The 18722-nt window shown below is 48.0% G+C and overlaps 8 protein-coding genes across 8 annotated transcripts in view; 3 read left to right on the top strand and 5 right to left on the bottom strand.

Moving 5' to 3' along the window:
• Positions 1-1185, bottom strand: part of PADG_07749 (NAD(P)H:quinone oxidoreductase, type IV) — a gene marked incomplete at both ends in the record, with an annotated part of 1329 nt that extends 144 nt beyond the window's left edge. The window contains 3 exons of the mRNA XM_010764723.1: positions 431-827; positions 959-1059; positions 1159-1185. Coding sequence (XP_010763025.1) covers positions 431-827; positions 959-1059; positions 1159-1185 — 525 coding nt within the window. The remainder of the gene's footprint in view (positions 1-430; positions 828-958; positions 1060-1158) is intronic.
• A 1791-nt stretch (positions 1186-2976) lies between these two features.
• On the top strand, positions 2977-3966 carry PADG_07748 (uncharacterized protein; the record flags this gene model as incomplete). The annotated part of the gene is made up of 1 exon (XM_010764834.1): positions 2977-3966. The coding sequence occupies one exon, from the start codon at positions 2977-2979 to the stop codon at positions 3964-3966; it is 990 nt and encodes a 329-aa protein (XP_010763136.1).
• A 1116-nt stretch (positions 3967-5082) lies between these two features.
• Positions 5083-6457, bottom strand: PADG_07747 (uncharacterized protein; the record flags this gene model as incomplete). The annotated part of the gene is made up of 5 exons (XM_010764833.1): positions 5083-5493; positions 5561-5674; positions 5741-5832; positions 5896-6244; positions 6311-6457. The coding sequence occupies 5 exons, from the start codon at positions 6455-6457 to the stop codon at positions 5083-5085; spliced, it is 1113 nt and encodes a 370-aa protein (XP_010763135.1).
• Positions 6458-8814: 2357 nt separating this feature from the next.
• On the top strand, positions 8815-10507 carry PADG_07746 (uncharacterized protein; the record flags this gene model as incomplete). Its single annotated transcript, XM_010764832.1, has 2 exons — positions 8815-10281; positions 10379-10507. 2 exons carry the CDS (start codon positions 8815-8817, stop codon positions 10505-10507), a joined length of 1596 nt encoding a protein of 531 aa, XP_010763134.1.
• A 701-nt stretch (positions 10508-11208) lies between these two features.
• PADG_07745 (mRNA 3'-end-processing protein yth1) lies at positions 11209-11961 on the bottom strand (the record flags this gene model as incomplete). The annotated part of the gene is made up of 1 exon (XM_010764831.1): positions 11209-11961. One exon carries the CDS (start codon positions 11959-11961, stop codon positions 11209-11211), a length of 753 nt encoding a protein of 250 aa, XP_010763133.1.
• An 811-nt stretch (positions 11962-12772) lies between these two features.
• On the bottom strand, positions 12773-13279 carry PADG_12348 (uncharacterized protein; the record flags this gene model as incomplete). The annotated part of the gene is made up of 2 exons (XM_010764888.1): positions 12773-13046; positions 13134-13279. The coding sequence occupies 2 exons, from the start codon at positions 13277-13279 to the stop codon at positions 12773-12775; spliced, it is 420 nt and encodes a 139-aa protein (XP_010763190.1).
• Positions 13280-14507: 1228 nt separating this feature from the next.
• PADG_07744 (uncharacterized protein) lies at positions 14508-15987 on the top strand (the record flags this gene model as incomplete). The annotated part of the gene is made up of 4 exons (XM_010764830.1): positions 14508-14746; positions 14858-14882; positions 14946-15180; positions 15287-15987. 4 exons carry the CDS (start codon positions 14508-14510, stop codon positions 15985-15987), a joined length of 1200 nt encoding a protein of 399 aa, XP_010763132.1.
• A 1096-nt stretch (positions 15988-17083) lies between these two features.
• On the bottom strand, positions 17084-18412 carry PADG_07743 (uncharacterized protein; the record flags this gene model as incomplete). The annotated part of the gene is made up of 4 exons (XM_010764722.1): positions 17084-17386; positions 17510-17631; positions 17705-18123; positions 18267-18412. 4 exons carry the CDS (start codon positions 18410-18412, stop codon positions 17084-17086), a joined length of 990 nt encoding a protein of 329 aa, XP_010763024.1.
• Between the last annotated feature and the right edge of the window lie 310 nt (positions 18413-18722).

The following is an 18722-nucleotide window of genomic DNA, read 5'->3' as shown; positions in this document are numbered from 1 at the left end:
AGATCTCGCGAATTCATCGCAAGTACGTGTACAAATTTTATATTTATCACTACACATTTACATTACTAACGCAGTCGTCTTCTTCCCTATCCTATCTTGAGGCTAGTCACTCTATCGGCTTTTCTACTACCTAGTCATCTAGTACTTTTTACGTATATCAGCCTCACATCAACATTTTCTCTATCAGCACACACCAGTAATCACTCAATCTACAAGCTCATCACCCCTCCGTGACAACAACGCACACGAATACTCCTCCTAACTCCACTTGTCCCCCTTCATACTTTTCAACCCACTTCGTACATTCGGCTGAGATATTTTTACAGACCACCCCAATATTTTTTCCCCACCACTTTCCCCACCTTCTTCCTGGGGGGGGGGGGGGGAAGGGGAAAGGGGAAAGGGGAAGAGAGAGAGAAGAGCGACATACAGCATAGGTTCCAGCACCCCAGGGACTGCCCCCCCTCACTTCATCGAGGTTGGCCAGGATGGGGAACGTGGTCTTGTACCCCAACGGAACGTAGATGATACCGTGGTGGGCGAGGGTGCTCATCGCAGCGATGTTGGTAGACTCCTGTCCGCCGCCGGGCGTGCCGGTAGAGACAAAGAGACCCGCGTATTTCCCCCAGAAGCCGCCCGTCGACCAGATGCCCCCCGTCTTGTCCCAGAACGCCTTCCACTGGCCAGGGAAGTTCCCATAACGGGTTGGAATACCAAACAGAAAAGCGTCGTAGTTCAGCAGCGTGGCTGGCTCAGCGACGGGATAGGATGATTTCCCGGGGGCATGCATCTTGTCGAGAACCTCTTGTGGCAGGGTCTCAGCGATTCTGGGGGTGACACAGATACGTCAGCCCAGCCACCATTACGGAAGGAGATGGCGGGGGAGCAACGGGATCACGGGGAGGTTGTGAAGCGAAAACTGTTGCTGCTTGGCCTGTTTCCGAACAGGGTGACATACTGGTAGATATCTGCTGTGCCTCCAGCAGCCTCGATGCCCTTTTTCTCAGCCTCAGCAAGCTTTTGGATATGGCCATACAACGAGTACTGGACAGACAAATCCTGTTTAGACGCAGGGACGAAGATGCAAGCAAACAACGCGGGGGGGGGAGAGGGGGGAGGGGGGAGGGGGGAGGGGGAAGTGGGTATAAGTGGACGTACAAACACAATTGCGATCTTTGGCGCCATGGTGATGGTTCAGGCCAATTGGTGCTGACAACTGCGGAGAAGCGGATGCTACGAGGAACAGAACTGTAGAATTGAGGAATTTCGGAACTGTGGAATTTGTGTGTTGGGTGTTGGGTGTTGTTGTGTTGTTGTGTTTGCTGTCGGTGAGGGGGGCGCCGGGGGAGTCCGGGATTATATAGTGCCAGACTTTTTGCCCCCTTCACCCCACCGACCGCCAAACCGCGAAGGGTCTGCAGCCCTTCCGCGATTCTTACGCAAGAATGACCAAGCAGACTATAGTTAGTTATTAACTGGTTGGTAGTTATTAGTTTATTAGTTGGTTAATGGCTTGGTACGTCCAAGTCGGCGGTTGGTTCATAAACCCTGTTCCTCCCGCAAGCTGCTTACCATTGGCCTGGTAAATAAATCACTGCAGGTTGAACAATCCTGCGTCTCGCGATGCATGTTGACAGGGAGACCTGGTGTTCTTATTTCCCTTTGTTACATTTATATTTATGTCTGTATACATTTACGTCAATAATCCAGCCTCTCCCGGAGTTGAGTTGATATGTAATGGATGATGAATGAATTCCGAGTCACGACGGATGATATGTATGAATGTTGTATCAATCGATTCCAGGCTTTTTAACCCATGAACTAGATCCGCATCTTCATCTGGTCAGTCACAGGGATGCTGGATTCCCTGCTTCCCCCATGGAGGTCGATTGATTGATTAGGATTGCAGATCATGGTAAGGAGCGTGAGATCCGCATTATTCAATGCTGGGGGTGGAATGGGTATTGCTATCCAACTGACGGTAGAATCAAGTAAGTCCTCAGGTTTTTATCGGTGGCAACTCGGTATGCAAACCCGTTCCAAAATCAAGGCAAGGCCATTGTGAGAATTAATGTCTATATTCTCGAGGGGCTTTAACTACTACTACTACTACTACTACTACTACTACTACAGAGGACTCCAATTGCACTCTGAATGGCAAGACAACGTAAACTTAGAATTGCTGTAGCATCTCCCCTCCGCTGTTGAACCCATCGCAAGTAAATCGAATAGCTACTCGTTGCAATGTGTGAAGCAGATGATGGAGCAAGGACGGACCCTCTGTATGTATCCATCATCTATTATATATATATATATATATATATATATATATATGCCTGTGCCTTTGGTTGGGGAATCGGGATTGCCACACACAGTTCCAACCAAAATGCTCTCCTCTCCTAAACGGCCTGAATGAAACCGTCGTAAACACCGAACTTTACGTGCTTTTCTTCTCTATGAATGGCGACGACAGTGGCTTAGTACGAGCGTCATGGCGCTCGGAGAGGGCAAATAAAACAATCGACACCCAACACAAGCAGGAGACAACCGTCCACCGCTTGGATTATCCTTTCTTGCTGCGTGCTGTTGCTGCATGCTGTTGCTGCATGCTGTTGCTGCGTGCTGTTGCTGCGTGCTGCTGCTGCTGCTGCTGCTGCTGCTGCTGCAGAAGATGCTGAATCGAGTGCTATCAGTAGAATGTTTACTTCACATCGGTCACCACAGCCACCTCCCACTCCCGTCCATGTCAGTGACGTCTCGGGAAGAATCCTAAATCGAACAATTGTAACTGCTGCATGGTCATTGTGTCCTCTTGACTGCTGCAAGTCTCCTCCCTGAACGACCCGCCTCGTTGTCGCATAGGATCTAACTATTCTATCGTCGCCGTTCCCAGCTACTGCGATTAATCACAATCAGCCAAAGTAGACTTGACTAACCAACCATTTATATATATGTACACGATACTTGCTCAACACCATGGACTCCTCCAAGATAGTGCTATCCGTTTTTACCGCCGTCGGTGCCCTCGCACTGTTGCACCTCCTCTTCATAGCCTGCCAGCACATCTACACCTTGTTCCTCCGTCCCTCCAGCCTACCGAAATATCTAGATAAAACCAGAGGCTCGTATGCCCTCGTCACAGGCTCCACGGAAGGCACAGGAACCGAATTCGCCCGGGAGCTCTGCAGGTACGGCTTCAACATCGTCCTCCACGGCCGCAACCCGGAGAAGCTATCACACGTCGAGGCCAGCCTGAGGCGTGAATTCCCGCTCGCCAAATTCCGCCATTTCATCTTCGATGCGTCGCAGCCCACCCACTCCCTCGACGAGGCCGTTACCAGAACACTCCACGACATCCCTCTCGCGATCCTCGTGAACAACGTCGGCGGCACCGGCGGCCAGATACGTTCGCAGTATACGACTCTCAAGGGCCACACGAACGATGAGGCAGACCGCATAATCAACGTCAACCTGCGATTCATGACGCAACTCACTCGCGTGCTTCTTCCGCTCCTCGAGCGCCATTCCCCCGCGCTCATCGTAAACATCTCCTCCGTAACCGCGGTGGGAATGCCCTATTTGACCGTCTACGCCGGCACAAAGGCGTACATCCAATCGTTCACGAATGGATTGAACATGGAGATGAAAGCGGAGGGCAAACAGATCGATGTCATGTCCATGGTTCTGGCCAGCGTGCAGACCGCAGGAAACCCTCTGGGGCGCGGCTTTTTCGTCCCGACGCCCGACAAGATTGCCCGCTCGTCGCTGAGACGCGTGGGCTGTGGCTGCGTTTCAGTCACCCCGTATTGGCGTCACCGCCTGCAGAAACTGGCAATGGATGTTCTTCCCGCGGCATTGGTGCGGCGGTTGGTAGTTTACAACATCAAGGGCCTCAAGGCTGAGGCGGACGAGCAAGAGAGGAGGAAAGCGACGAACCCCGCCCGAGTGATTTTTGCTCCGAGATAGTTCGGGATAAGCCAAAGACTGTGTCTGTTTGCTAGCGCGACAGACAGGCGGATGTCGGCTGGCCTCGACCGGGTTATATATACAATCTGCAGCTAACAACATCCTTGGCCTGGGAGTTTCCTCTGCCGGGCGAATCTAGCAATCTGTCCCGTTCGATGCTTAGTTTGGGGGAGCCACACAACACACAAGCTTTTGTTCCTCTTTTATATATGTCATGTTCAATGCTGTCACCCGGCTCAATCACGGAGGGAGAGCAACTACATCGCATCACACAACTAGAAGCGCTTTGGTCATTTAGAAGTTGTTCAATGTAGATACTTATTCATCGTAATTTTTGGCTAGTTGCTCCCCCTAACTTTGCAGAATAAGAGAGTCTTTTTTTTTTCTTCTCTTTTTTTTTTTTTTTTTTTTTTTTTTTTTTCCCGCATTACGTCTATCCGTCCAGAATGTCTGGCGGCGATCAACGGGGTCAGTTATTGATTCTTCGTATTCTTCACACGGCAGTAATATACCTACTACTTTTTTTGCTTGCGTATCTTGGGCTCCACTGCTACAACTAGCCCGGCCAGGCTAACAAAGCCGCTATCTACTCTTAGGCCCTTGATCTGTGCCGTGCCTCTGACGATTTCTTGGGAAAATCTGAAAGCAGGGAAATACCCCTGGAATCCGTATTATCGAATGTGCCCGAAATGTGATGTATCCCATACTGGTGGTTTGTTGATTTCTTTTTTTTTTTTTTTTAACGTGAGAATAATTAAACTGAAAGTGATGGTCAATGGTAATGTCAGACCTCCAGGGCCTTCTGAATTGCATGTATATTTGTTATAAATGTTGTATGCTCTTCTTGCAAATCTAGCGAGTTCCACGACCGCAAAAGTAAAAAAGGTAAAACGGCACCACCAAAGAGATACCACATCTAAGCTTTTCAAATCTATCCCGCCCAAGAGACATAATGTTGCGATGAATCTTCTAATAATTCATTCCCTGAAGAATGCCAAACGCATGATTGACATCATCGAAGCCATCAAGGCCGACTGGGTGCTGCGCTGGTTTCTGGTACAATGGCGCAAGTAACCCACGGAAGGCCGATCTCGAGCGCACTAGTCAACTGTGGCCCTAAGGATTCCTGAATGTATTGCGATATGCTTGCTGCCATGCCGTCTTCCCTCCACCAGAACTGTCTTCGACACCTTCAACGTGCACGTCCTTCCGCACCTGAATTACCATGGGAGGTAACTCGCCGTCCCTGCCGTTTTCCATGATTCTTTCCATGCTGTCTGACTCCACGTTGGTCGCTTTCGTATCCCTCGAATAAAACAACCGACTACTCCGTTTGTTGTTGCCTCGATCAGAGCCAAATTTTCCGGAGAGTTCAACAGACTCCCCAGCAGGTGTTCTGCTATTCTTGTAGCCCCCAAGCCACAACTTTCTGCTAAAAAGAGGTCGAATTAACGGTGCATTTCCGACAAATACTGCTACCAGATCTTCTCTGCAAGACCAAATGGCAGCGGTTGGTCCGGTTTTCAGCTGATCACCATCACGTTAGACACCGGAAAACAAATGATTCTTTTCGTTAGCGGATATTAATACGTACTGCTATCACGAAGTAGACACGAAGGCAGGCAGCAATCATGATAAAGATAACGGCCCCGAAGAGAATGAAAATGCCGAGTCTTCGACCGGTTGAAACACGCATTTTAGCGAGAACCTGAAGCCGACAAGAGAAGAAATCAGTACTCTTCTCAGGGGGGCCAGGTCGAGTTGGGTGTCTTACCGGTAAGGGGATGGCCATGATCATCAAGTCCGTAGATATGTTCATTAGAAGAATAGGTATCAAAAATGCCAGGCTTTGAGGTGTGCAGAGCGCTTAGGTACCAAGTACGATTAGTCGTGCTGTTGCTCTCGGTGCTGGGTATAGGGACAACTTACGACCTGGGTCTGGGTAAATTTGAAACAGTTTGTGGAAAGGTCGACATGTGAGTCCAAGTAAGAACATTATTGATACGCCTGTGGCTCCCACGAGGAGCTGGGCAGGTAAGATATACTTTTCAACCCACAGACCATTGACCACCCGTTTGTAAAAGAAGAGCATGTTCATTTTCAAAGTCCAGATTAGGCCAATGTACGTATACCAACCGACCATGAAGCATTTTGAGCCAAGTGATCGAAGCGCTCTCTCCTCATCTGACATCGAAGCCCGCTGAGCAGCAGGTATATTGCCTGTGTCTCCAGCATACCCTACAATATGGGCCATTGCTGTCATTGCTGCGTAGGAGAACTGTTGGAGATGTGTCAGCGCACCAATCTATGAGGCCATACTTTGGAAGTTTTGAGAATTACTGACCCAGGCAGGAATGATTAAGTAGTCATCTGCTTGCAAACCACGGAAGCCGGCCAGTTTCAATCTGGTGAACACACGCAGGAGAATGATGCAGGAGCCGACAGAGAATTCGGCCCATGTTTCAATCAGGGCACTCGGGGCATTTCCCATAATGAGGACAAATCAAAAGACCAATCAATCTAGAGAACAGTGAAATTGTTCAAATATTGTATAAACATTGAATGGAAAAGAAATGCTTTCGTAAAACAATGGTTAAAAAAAAATGAAAGATGTCAAGGATTGAAGTGAAGGTGATCTTTCAGCAGATATTTAAAATTCTTCATCCCAGGCCACTAAGAGCGATGAAGCAATAAAAAAATACATGTTTGATGCAGGATTCTCCCTTTTGCTAGATTACCAAAAAGCAAAGGGAAAGCGATGTGAATCGAGAGTCCAACATCTACATCGTTATTGACTAACCCAAAAGCTATTTTTGTCTAGACAGTTAAAGGTCTAGCTGCCGAAACAGAGAACAGAGTTCTGTCAACAAGAGTTTGCAGGGAGCATTGATTTTTTTTCCTGATGATCTTTTCCCCAAAGCTTCGATCAAGACAAGGGAAAGCGGTTGCTATTGGTTGATAGCAAATAAGACTTCTCAGGAAACTGAGCGACCCAGATCATTGGTTTTTGAGGCGGCAGAGAATGTGGCCTCGACCCAAGTCAAAACAAGCTCATCACGCCTTGGGAGAGACTGCAAAATTTGTTTCTTGAGGAGTGTCTAATCATTGATGCTGGAATTGTCAGGGATCTGGGTGTCATTCTCCGCCTTTTGGTTGTATAAAGATTCCAGCTTCGGAACAGGGAATTGATTCCGCTACGCTGATTGAATCCAAAAAATTTTTGAGCCGTCTGAAACGTTGCTATTTGAAAAGCGGTTCCATGTTGCAGGGAAGTATCCCGCGTGCACGGAATGCCCATCGTGGTATAGCAAAGGAAATGCTCCACCAAACTAAAGGCCGTTAGAATATGGAGTCTTGCGATGTTCCGAAATAAAACCATGCGGGGTTACAGGCTTCTCGTCAAATGGTCTAAGTAATAATAGCTAATCCTTGTCAATACGTGGATGCCAAAAGCAATCCTCAGGGGATGATACGACCGGGCCAGACGAATGCTGCCTCATTGGACTGACAATATACCAACTCGTTCCCCTAATGATAGAATAGCAACATACCAGAAAGAGTGCTGAGATCAATGTCTCCCCTGGGGTTGATGATCATGAATCGCTTCAATAAAGCATGGACGTTGGGGAGTTTCAACAAACGTTGATATGACCAAGCTTATCTCCGCTTCTGAAGACGAGTCGATGACAGACGAGGAGGGATGAGATGGGGACAAATGGCATCTAAGCTTGGCAAATTCCAATGACTGTCGCTGCCAAGGCTCAATGGTCCCAGAATCCCGCTGCTGCCGCAGTTTCAGCAACCCAAAGGTCGAAGTGTCCAAGTCCGTGGCCCAAGTTAGCAAGAGAAGGCAGTTCAAAAAGCAGAAGCTTAGACGCATCTCAAACGGCCATAGCGCCTCTAGCCTCTCACTAGCCTAGCGTTGTCCGCAACAGTCCAGTCAACGTTAGCAGCGCTGTCTGTCGGGTTTCAATCGCCATTTTGCAACAGTGTAACTCCGACGACACATCAATTTCAAATAATTGTAAGTTGCTTGTCAGATTAATTCCAGCGCACCTTCTCAAGAGCTCAACCGGGCTTTTCCCAGCTCAGTCTTGAAACTGTTGGCACTGGTGGTATTTTTTCATGCTAGTCTGGGGTGCCAAACATGAGTTGGAGACTACATTGCATGGTCCTTTCGCTGGTTTTCCCGTGCAGCTTCGGGTGTTTTAAAACACAAAGCATCACGCATGACCTGCATTGTTTGATTCCATGAATGTAAGCAGCACTTGTAAGGCGGAAAGAATTGAAAATAATCACCCTGATAAGTTTATGACATCATGACAATGACCACCTTTAGTAAAGGTGAAAGGAAGAGTCAGCAAATAAGGTCAAATTCAAGTCAAGTTCGGAAGCTGGAAGGCATCGTACTCGAATGTGCGTGGGAGATTATAAAATGAGGGTGATCTGCTATCATCTCATGTTCAAACAAATCTCTGTAGAGCGTGGAGGATTAGCTCGAATAATCACATCTTGGACGGTGAAACTAAATGGCTTCCAATAAAACTATATTTTCAAGGAAACCATCAAAAAGGACGTGGCAACAGAGAGGACAATTAGTTTACCGCTAAGTCTCGCACCCAACCAGGCCTGTCAGCCATCTTGACGCAATACGCGGCTCGCATGTTTCAGCTGCCAGGGTCCAATTTTCCATGCCTCTTGTTAGAGACGTTGTCCATTACTTGCAAATATATACCAAGTATACCCTCTCAATTCACAACATGATTCCCTTTCAAAGTGGGAAATCTTCTCAACAAAACGATCCATCCCCCCCTCCCCGTTTACGGTCCGCAAAACATATCAAACAATATGACCGAACTCGACGCTCTTATTGTAGGAGCAGGCTTTGGTGGAGTTTATCAGCTCTGGAAGCTGAGAAATGAGGGATATAAGACCAAACTCGTTGACTCAGCGTCTGACTTTGGAGGTGTCTGGTACTGGAATTGCTATCCGGGAGCAAGAGTAGACTCCGATATCCCACACTATGAGTTCTCCATGCCTGAGCTGTGGAAGGACTGGACCTGGTCCGAACGTTTCCCTGGAGGGCCTGAAATTCGTAAATACTTTGCACACGTGGACAAAAAGCTCGATCTTCGCAAAGACTGCCTCTTCAACACGACGGTCACCTCGGCCATCTTCAATAACGACGATAAAAAGTGGCATGTTACAGCACAGGACTCCCAGCATTTCAAAGTCAAGTACCTCTTGCTCAATACTGGTTTTGCGGCAAAGCGTTACATACCGGACCTTAAAGGCCTGGATACCTTTCAGGGCCAATGGCTCCATTCCTCATTTTGGCCCCAAGACGGGCTTAACATGACCGGCAAGCGGGTTATAGTTCTCGGAACTGGTTCGACTGGAGTGCAGATTACCCAGGAGGCTGCAAAAGCGGCAAAGGAACTCACTGTGCTACAGCGAACTCCGAACCTCGCTCTGCCAATGGGACAGGAATATTACACCAACGGAGAGCAGAAGGATCCTCGGGAAAAGTACCCAGAAATCTTCAAAAAGCGACCGACCACATTTGCAGGGTTCACATGGGACTTCCTAGGAAAGAACACTTTTGACGATTCTCCCGAAAAGCGTCTTGAGACCTATGAAGAGCTCTGGAAGAAAGGAGACTTTAGCTTCTGGCTCTCAACATACCGCGACATGCTTTTCGTCAAAGAACCCAATGAAGAAGCCTACAACTTCTGGAGGGAGAAGACCCGCCAGCGAATCAAGGATCCCAGGAAGCGGGACATCCTTGCCCCCATGGTCCAACCCCACGCATTTGGATGCAAGCGCATCTCATTGGAGCAGGACTATTTCGAGGTATTCAACCAAGACAACGTCGATGTGCTGGATATAAGCAGCCATCCAATCGTCGAGGTCACCTCTAAGGGGGTTAAAACCATAGAGAAAGAGGTCGAAGCTGACCTGCTGATCCTTGCAACTGGCTTCGATACCCATACGGGTGGAATGAAGCAAATTGACATCCGTGGGCCATCTGGTGTGTCCCTCTCCGAGAAATGGGCCGATGGCTCTCTCACGTATTTGGGCATGAGCGTTTCCGGATTCCCCAACATGTTCTTCACCTACGGGCCTCAGGCTCCCACGGCTTTCTGCAATGGCCCAACCTGTGCGGAGCTGCAAGGCGATTGGATCGCCAACTGCATGAATTATATGCGTGAAAAGAACATTTCGACGATTGAGGCGACGAGGGATGCAGAGGAAGCCTGGAAACAGGATGTTCACAATTTTGCATATGCCAGTTTGCTCACCACTACTAAATCGGTAAGTTCATCCATTCCGGAGGCGCCCCAATTCATTTAGAACCGTCCCCGAACCCACCCAACCAAAGAACTTGCTTTAGGCTAAACATTTTAAATAGTGGTATATGGGAGACAACATTCCCGGAAAACCGCGAGAGTCCTTGAACTATCTGGGGGGGGTCCCTCGATACTGGGCGAGTTGCCAGACCTGCGCTCAGAACGACTATGCAGGGTTTGTGCTGGCATGAGATTAGTACTCTAGAGAGAAGATGGGGTTAAAGACAGTTTTGTTGTATGTATTCGGTAGAAGAAGATAGCTGATGATTTCACACGTGCGCTGCAATGTTCAAATCCAATTGTTGCTTTCTGAATTGATGATTCCCAAGGTTGAGGTTGAAGCGGAGGCCAAAAGTTCGAGGTTGGACAGTTTTGACATGATTATGATGGCCCGTGCGGTTCCCATCTCGGGTTCTTATTTATCCGGAAATACTTCCATACTTCGAGCATCGACTTGCTGAGGCATCTTAAATCCATGCAGTTAATACCAAATCATCTATGGCTTGAGATGAATGTAGAACACTTCAATACAGTATCATATTCACAGAAACCCACTTTTCCAGAACCTGCACTCAGAAAGTCTCTGATAGTCATAGATCAGTTAGCCTACGAGGAAAACTCCTTAGAGATCCTTGAATCAAGAAGATTTGATGTACCCTTAGATTTCTCTGCATTGGAATAATCTCAGCTATGAGTAATAGAAGCAAAATATAAACCTGCAACGCCGCCACAACCCGGAACAAAATGACTCGGAGATGGCCCTTGAAGAGTAACTCCATCCATGCAAACATGAAGCAACAAGGGGAACAAAAAGAGGATAGAAACCGCGAATCCAATATTGAAAGAAGAAGCTCCGCCTGCTCAAGGGGAATTATAGGACAAAACTCCCAAATCATCTCTTCCCTCTGTACCGCCCTCTACCAAACCGACCATCACGACCACGATTCTCCCTCCTCCATTCCCTCTCCCTCTCTTCCTCCTTCTCCTGCTCCTCCCTTATCCTCGCTCTCTCCCGTTCCAAATCCGCCTCCGTCTTCGCCACTTTGATCATTGGCTTTGGCAAATTATCGGGCCACCGAGGATGTGAACCTTCAAGACAGGCACGGCCCTCGGGGCAAAATCCAGCCAGATAGAACCGGCATAGCTTCTTGCGCACATGTTTCTTCGCACACAGTGGGCCTAGCTCACAGAATCCCCTCTCGTAGTGTTCGCAAGGTGGTAACTTGGCCTCCTCGGGGACGTGTTGATAGAGACATTCATCACCATTGGGGCAATATCCGGTACGAGCGAAATTCTGACACTCGGGCATTCGTCGTAGATTATACTCATGTAGATACTCGCACTTGATGCCCTTTTTGCATAGACCTTTGAGGAAGTGTTTGCAGACGAGGGTGCCATGGGTAGAGGCGGAGATTGCGGGGGATGTGGCGGAGGAGATCCGAGACGGGGTAGGGTGTCTGTCCGGACATGTTGGGCCTAGAGGGCAGTGGCCTTCTCGATAGGCTTTGCATACAGGCACGTCTGAGGCGAGACCAAAACTAAAGGTTTTTGCGAGGAACGGACTGAAGGAGAAGTTGAAGCTGGGATCACGGGGAGCGTCTGGCGAGACAATACGATCCGCGACGGCTCGTACGCCGACAGACATGGCGGGTTGATTCTGCTTTCCTTATAATCGGGAGGGAAATATGTGACTCAACGAGAGGATAGAGACCAAGAACACAAGCCCACGCAGCGTTATTTCGTTCTATTCTCTCTAGGCACAAAGTCGATAAATCGTGGTGGGCGAACAGCGGGAGGTTGAACACAACAATGCTAGAGCTGCGGTGAAACACTGCAGGAACAGAGATGATGCTTTGAATAAGGCCACCAGGGACAAAAATGGACAAAAATGGGAACGATGTGTTATAGATTATCAAACCAATATGCGGTAAAAATAGTGATACCAGCGGTGCTGTTATCCCGACAAGATAGTTGCGAGTTCGTCACAGCAATGATTTTTAAAGTCATTGGCGGTTCAATGTGAGTTGGAAGAGCTCCAAAGTTCGCCCAGCAGAATGCGCCACCGAGCTTAGAGCACTTTGAGCACCCCAGCCACACTACAACCACCTGAATACTTCCCTCTGGCTGGGCTTCACAACAACCATTAATTGGTTAACCATTCATCATTAGTTGAGGATTTTCATTCTCCTGCGCAAAATCTTAGAATAACATTTTGCTGCATATATTCTCGAGTGGGCTACAACTGACACACTCAAAATGAATACCAGCTCTCTGCATTTAGCGATTCGAAGCAGCTCAGCTCATTTGCTGCTCGAACTATGGTACCCCATGGCATCCTTGACCCGCATGAAGTCATCGAGGTTGGAAACCCTCCTGATTTCAGTATCAATCTAACGGAAAAGATGCAATCTATTTGAACGATACCACTATTTTGGCTTCTAGATAACTCTTGATTATTATTCGTCCGGAATACACCATAACTTTGTCAACGAGCTCAGCCTGAGCGCTTCTTCTCCGATGGCGGGCTGGTGCAGGGCCCCCCCCCCCGGGTCATTCGGATTTGAGGTTGCGGTGAACACAGTTGCAATAAGATTATGACGATATTGATCAAAGATAGGTACATGGCGTCCTCCGCCGCCTGGGAGTTCATTGAACAAAGCCAAGGTGGGAAAGAATGTATCGTCTGAAGAAACTGCCCGAGTAAAGGCCACCATCGTGATGGCGTGGACACTTTAATATGTCTCAATGTTGACCGCTATTGACATGTTGCAACCTATATCCGCAAGCTATTCATAGGCCAGCAATAATCGAACCTACCTACTCTTCAAGATGCACTCATTCATCTTTTGAGAATGCGGTATATCATGCGGAGTCCTGAAGACCGCCACTAATGCGGTGAGGATAATTCCTACCCCAACTTTCCCGAGAACGACTTCGAAACGAAACCCAAGATCAGACTCCATATTCAGGGATAGTCATATATCCACCCCAGCTACTCCTGTTGGAATCCCCGGTCATGAATGCACGCCGGAATTTGCTGTTGAAACGATCATCTCTCCCCAGCGTTTGAACCCTCCCTATCTGACAAATTCATGAAAAGAGAATGAGCTTGCTACGCACGTGAAAGCCATAACTTACCGAGAAGTAATAAGCAGGCTCCCCAAGTTCATTGCCATGGTTCACCGCATTCTTCTGTGTCATTATAACTCTTGCCTTCGTCATTTCAATCCTGTAGCCCAACTCGCAGCTGGAGCATTAGTTCTCGTCTCTGCGGCGGACATAATAACGCCAGAGTGCATGTCATCTAGCCTACAGTACACACCGCATATTAAGTGGATGTTACTGCAGGAAATCGGGGCATGACTATTTGCGCTGAACAAAGACCATTTAAGTGGAAGAAGTCCCGAAACCAAGATCCCGCTCTTTTATAGCCACGCAGTCGTCTAAAAATGAGCAATATTATACGGGGAGTGGACCCCAGATCTCGAGAGCTCTCCTGCGGGGAGCTGCATTCCTCGCATCTGCATGGATGAATCGGTTCACCCGGGTGTGAGGACATGTATACCCAGCGATGAAAGAAAATATAGGGGGAACTTGTTTACAAGAAACGCAAAAGAATTCCTCAGGTGCTAATTAATGCCAAAATAATATCCCGGTACAGCAGATAACCACTGTCTATAAGTAATTCCGGACTCGAGTAGCCTGGAAGCCAATAGAGGCAATTCATATTGCGGGGTAGAGTCCATTGAGCAGCCTTGTGTGAAGTTTACTGTCTTCATTGTATCACTGCGAGGCTTTGCACGGCGGCGTGAGAGTGAACTGTTTCGCTCCTTGAGCCCTTTTTCTCTTCTATCCTCATTTCATTGCCCCCAATCTTGAAACCGAATTTTCACTCTTCCTTTCTCCCTTGGCTTCTCTCTGTGTTCCTCTCCCCCTCTGTTTCTCAGAATAATAAAAAAAATGCATAGGTTCGGGCACATTCCTAGCTGCGCTACAACTACCACCACACGTGATCGCCCACCGCAAATCTCCAATATCAAACATTTGGGCGTAGCCTGCAGATTTCAAGAACAATTCTTCGTATTCTCTAGGGCTTCTCTGCTGTCTTGCTGTTCGAGCCTTTGCTATCCCGGAAAGGCTAGCCATTAGCGGTGGTTTTCAAAGTGCCTTGCTGCTCTGTTAGACGCCCTGATGTATCCATCAAGCGTGTTCCCCCCACCTTTCATTTCTCTGAACCCAGATTCCGGCGAACTAGGTTCCGGCGAGCTAGAATCCGGCGAATTCCTTGATCCGAATTATTTTCAATTATCTACTTACCTCCCAATTTACGGAAATGCGGTTTACTACCCAAACTGGCGGATATATGACGGGAAACCCCCCTCATCGTTGAGTCTAGGCTATGTTTCCCACGTATTCTACGCCTTCGCTTGGTATGATAGGAGAAGAAGAAGACCCCAATTTCCCCCACTACCCCTTCTCTGCTGCATAATTTCTACTTAAAAACCCAGGAAAGATGACTTACTAGTTGGTTGAGCTGACAGGGTGAAAGAGGATGGAACCGTCTATGTTAGACCCACCCTGACATTTCCCCATCCCTCATACATGTATACAACTGACATTTCACCCCAGCTCAGCGATGAATACGCCGATGAACAAATCCCAGTGGATGGTACTTACGGATGTCTCAACTCACTCATCTCTCTCAAGTGGCAATTCCCGGAAATGAAAGTCCTCCTTTCAATTGGAGGCGGGGGCGAAGGCAGCCAGAATTTTGCCTGCGTCGCAAGGAATGCATTGAGCGTAGAAAAGTTCATAGAAACCACCACAGATCTAGCCGTTAAGTTTAGACTCGACGGCTTTGACGGTACGCAGATACACTTCCCGCCCCGCGTTTCCCTTTGCGTTATCCGCATGCGCATTATACTAACTGAAGGGGTTCCGAGTATTCTCCCCCCTTTCTCGTCCCGCAGTGAACTGGGAACACCCAGAAACCCCTCAAGAAGCCGCAGACTACTTCTGCCTCCTCGCCCGCCTCCGCGAACAATTTCCCTCGCCAGACTACCTCCTCACCACCGCCATGGCCGGCGCCCAATGGGCTCTACAAAACATAAACCTTACCTATATCCACCAGTACGTTGACTTCATAAACCTAATGGCCTTCGACTTCGCCGGCCACTGGATGCGCCAAAGCGGCCACCACGCCCAACTATTCACCCAGCAAACAAACCCCTACAACGCAGACGCATGCATAATCTCCGGTGACTCCGGCGTCTCCTACGTGCTGGGCCAAGGCGTGCCGGCGTACAAGATCCTCCTGGGCATACCCGTATACGGGCATGCGTTCCCGGGGACGAACGGGATCAACCAGCCCTATGAGGGTCCGGGGGGAACTGAACTGGAGGAAATGGTGATTGATTACTGTCATCTGCCACATGGTGGGCCTGAGATGCACGATGACGCTCTTGGGGCGGCGTATTGTATTGATTGGACTGATGATGGGGGTGGTGAGGCTGGGTTCGTTTCGTATGACTCGACGAAGTCGGTGAAGTTTAAGGCGAGGTATGTGAAGCAGAAAGGGCTTGGAGGGCTTTTCTATTGGGATATTGGGGCGGATGCATCGGGGGAGAGGAGCTTGGTAGCTGCTGGTTATACCGAATTACATGAGTTTTAGAGAAGGGCATTAAGGAGGCGCTGGGTGGTTATAACGGCGCCTGACTCTCTCACTCTCTCCCCTCTCTTCCACGGCCTCTCCATATGCTGCTGTCTTTCTCATTCTGGCTCTTGCCCGTAATTTCACGGTATAGTTAATTTTTTTTTACTCATGTTGTTACAAGGGCCGTAGGTTGTGGTGCTGGGGATGGCAAACGGGGGACCGATCATGTTTTGAGTTTTAGTGTTTTTAGGCAATCCAATTAGGATTCATATATAGCAAGGGGGAGAGGGGGGATATATTATTTTCGTCTTTCACATAGAGCCATTCTGAGAGTGTCTGGGAGGCCTTTGGTGTTCCCATCATCTTACCTGTGAACCGTCTAGAAGAAAATGAATTGAAGACTGCAAACAACCAACGAAAAATGAAGGCAGGGAACTCAGTGGTAATGAGGATTTCTACCAGTTGCTAAAGTTACTCGGCTACATTCAATAACAGCAGGAAACTAAGTAAGCAGAGGGATTGAAGAGGATATGAAAGCAGTTTCATCGCTGACAACTTTCTTCCCGAGGTTTCCTACACTTAACCCCCTTTTTGCTTATTTACGTCTTGACCCCTCATTTCTCTGCTTCATGTCTCAATAGGGAAGGAAAAGATGCTGCATCCAGGTGTGTATATATAACGAAGAAAAGTGGACGTCAATTAGAAGGTATATAGACCTCGTAGGTCTATAACTTCATACCCGTATATACACTTAGAATCTCACCACTGACAAAAAGACGACAAGCGTTCTTTTTAGCAGTACATTAAGTGAAACCGCTCTATCACACCGCAGCAAACAGCCAACACGAGTGACAACCATGCATAAAAAACCATAACCGTATCAGAGGGTATATGAGGTATCATTCCAGGTTTAGGAGAGAATATATATTAAAGGAGAAGAAGAAAAACAAGAGAAAAACAAATATACAAATCCACAAGAAATATACATAAAACCTCCACTCTTGAAAATGGAAAACAGAGAGAGGGTGTGTGTGTGTGTGTGTGTGTGTGTGTGAAAAAGGGGGTATTAAGATATCGCACCACAAATCTCCCTCAACTTAATCTCAACCTCACCCTAGCCCTTCAATCCCAACAATGGACCTAAATTTAACTGAATATGCAGCACATTCGACTCCAAAGCCTTGGTGAAATACGGCAACTCCTTCCCATTATATATAGCGGACTTGCCAACAATGCTAACGGGGATAACGCCGTTTTTGTACTTGGCATCCTTGCCGCTGACGAAGGGGAAGACCTTGGCGACGTCGACGGCGGATCGCATTTTGACAGTGTTGTTGCCTGGTTTAATGACGAGGTTGGGCAGCGTGGAGGTGCCGATTTCTTTGCCGTCGACGGAGAGGTTGAGGGTGACGTCGCCCTGGTTTTTTGTTTGTTAGTATGATGTTTTTCCTTGATATTTTCTGCCTGTTGCTCCATTTTGGCATCGGGTTTGGAAAGAAAAAAAAAAAAAAAAAAAAAAAAATTGGGAGTTAAAAATTACCAAGGTGAGGGTTAGGACGCTGGGGTTGGGAATGAAGACTTCACCAAGCATGTTGGTGCCGTCACCTTCTTTGGGAACGAGATTGAAGTCGGTTACGTTGAATCCCTTGAGCCCATTGAGCCCTGCAAGTGGTGTCAGAATATATATGGCATGTCAAGAAATGAAATGAACAGGGGGGAACGTCCCAGAACATACCCTTCATGGTAATAACTTTGTTATAATCCACCGTCGTTTTCGGAAGAGCACCCTCCTTCAACCCAGTCCGGCCATCAATTTCAAGGTCAAGAAACTCCGACTTCATGACTGCAATAGAATAATCGACGAATTGTTGGACATCAGCCAGCTGGACGCGCTGGTCAATCATGCTCTTTGCGCCATCGACAGCCTTGACGGAGGGGACAGCAAGGACGAAGAAGGGCTTGTTGCTCTTGGCAATGCTGACAGTGGCATTGAAGGCGTCGAGGATGGGGTGATATTTGGACTTGGAGCCGATGGTCTGGTCAACCTTGATATTGAAAGCCTCTGGGGCCGGATTGGTGATTTCCATGGAGTTAATGGTGAGGGTTGACTTGTTTACATCTTTCTGGGCTATTCTCGGGTACCCGACAAAGATGCTATTTGTTTGTAGAAGTAGACACTAATGTTAGTCGGTGGTTTTGTGGTTTTGTGGTTTTGCGGTTCCCGAAGCTTCCGCTCTCCTGAACATTTTGATCCAAAACGGATTTTTAACATGAATACATAATCGAATACCACTTACACCGGCAGCAGGATAACAAGGACGACGACGATGAAGAGAGCCAGGTAGAGCCACCACCATTTTTTGAAATTAGCTTTCAGTCTGGCGCCAAAACTAGGTTTGGTGAACTCTCGCTCGACGGGGCCAGCCTCAACCTTGTCCGACATTTTCGGGATAGTTACTTCGGGGATGGAGGGAGGGGCTGGATGCCGCTATGGGAAACGAATTGGCGATTATCCTCTGTTGAATATGTGGTACTAGTATGTTCAGTTTCTTCATTTTCAATTTGCAATGCTCCATGGTTGTGGAGAAGGAGTGTACAAGGACGGGTGTCACGCTCGACACATGTGCATTACATGGTGCATAGAAAAATAAATAAATAAATAAATAATGGGGGGGGAGGGGTTCACGACAGGATCGCGCAGCTTATGCTTATTTCACTGCAGCAGAGGACAGGCGACTGTAACTAATTGAGTT

Source organism: Paracoccidioides brasiliensis, assembly GCF_000150735.1.
Source record: "Paracoccidioides brasiliensis Pb18 unplaced genomic scaffold supercont2.12, whole genome shotgun sequence".
In the NCBI taxonomy this organism is placed as follows: domain Eukaryota; kingdom Fungi; phylum Ascomycota; class Eurotiomycetes; order Onygenales; family Ajellomycetaceae; genus Paracoccidioides; species Paracoccidioides brasiliensis.
Note: the sequence above shows the minus strand (reverse complement) of the source record. Positions and strands in the feature narration are given on the sequence as shown.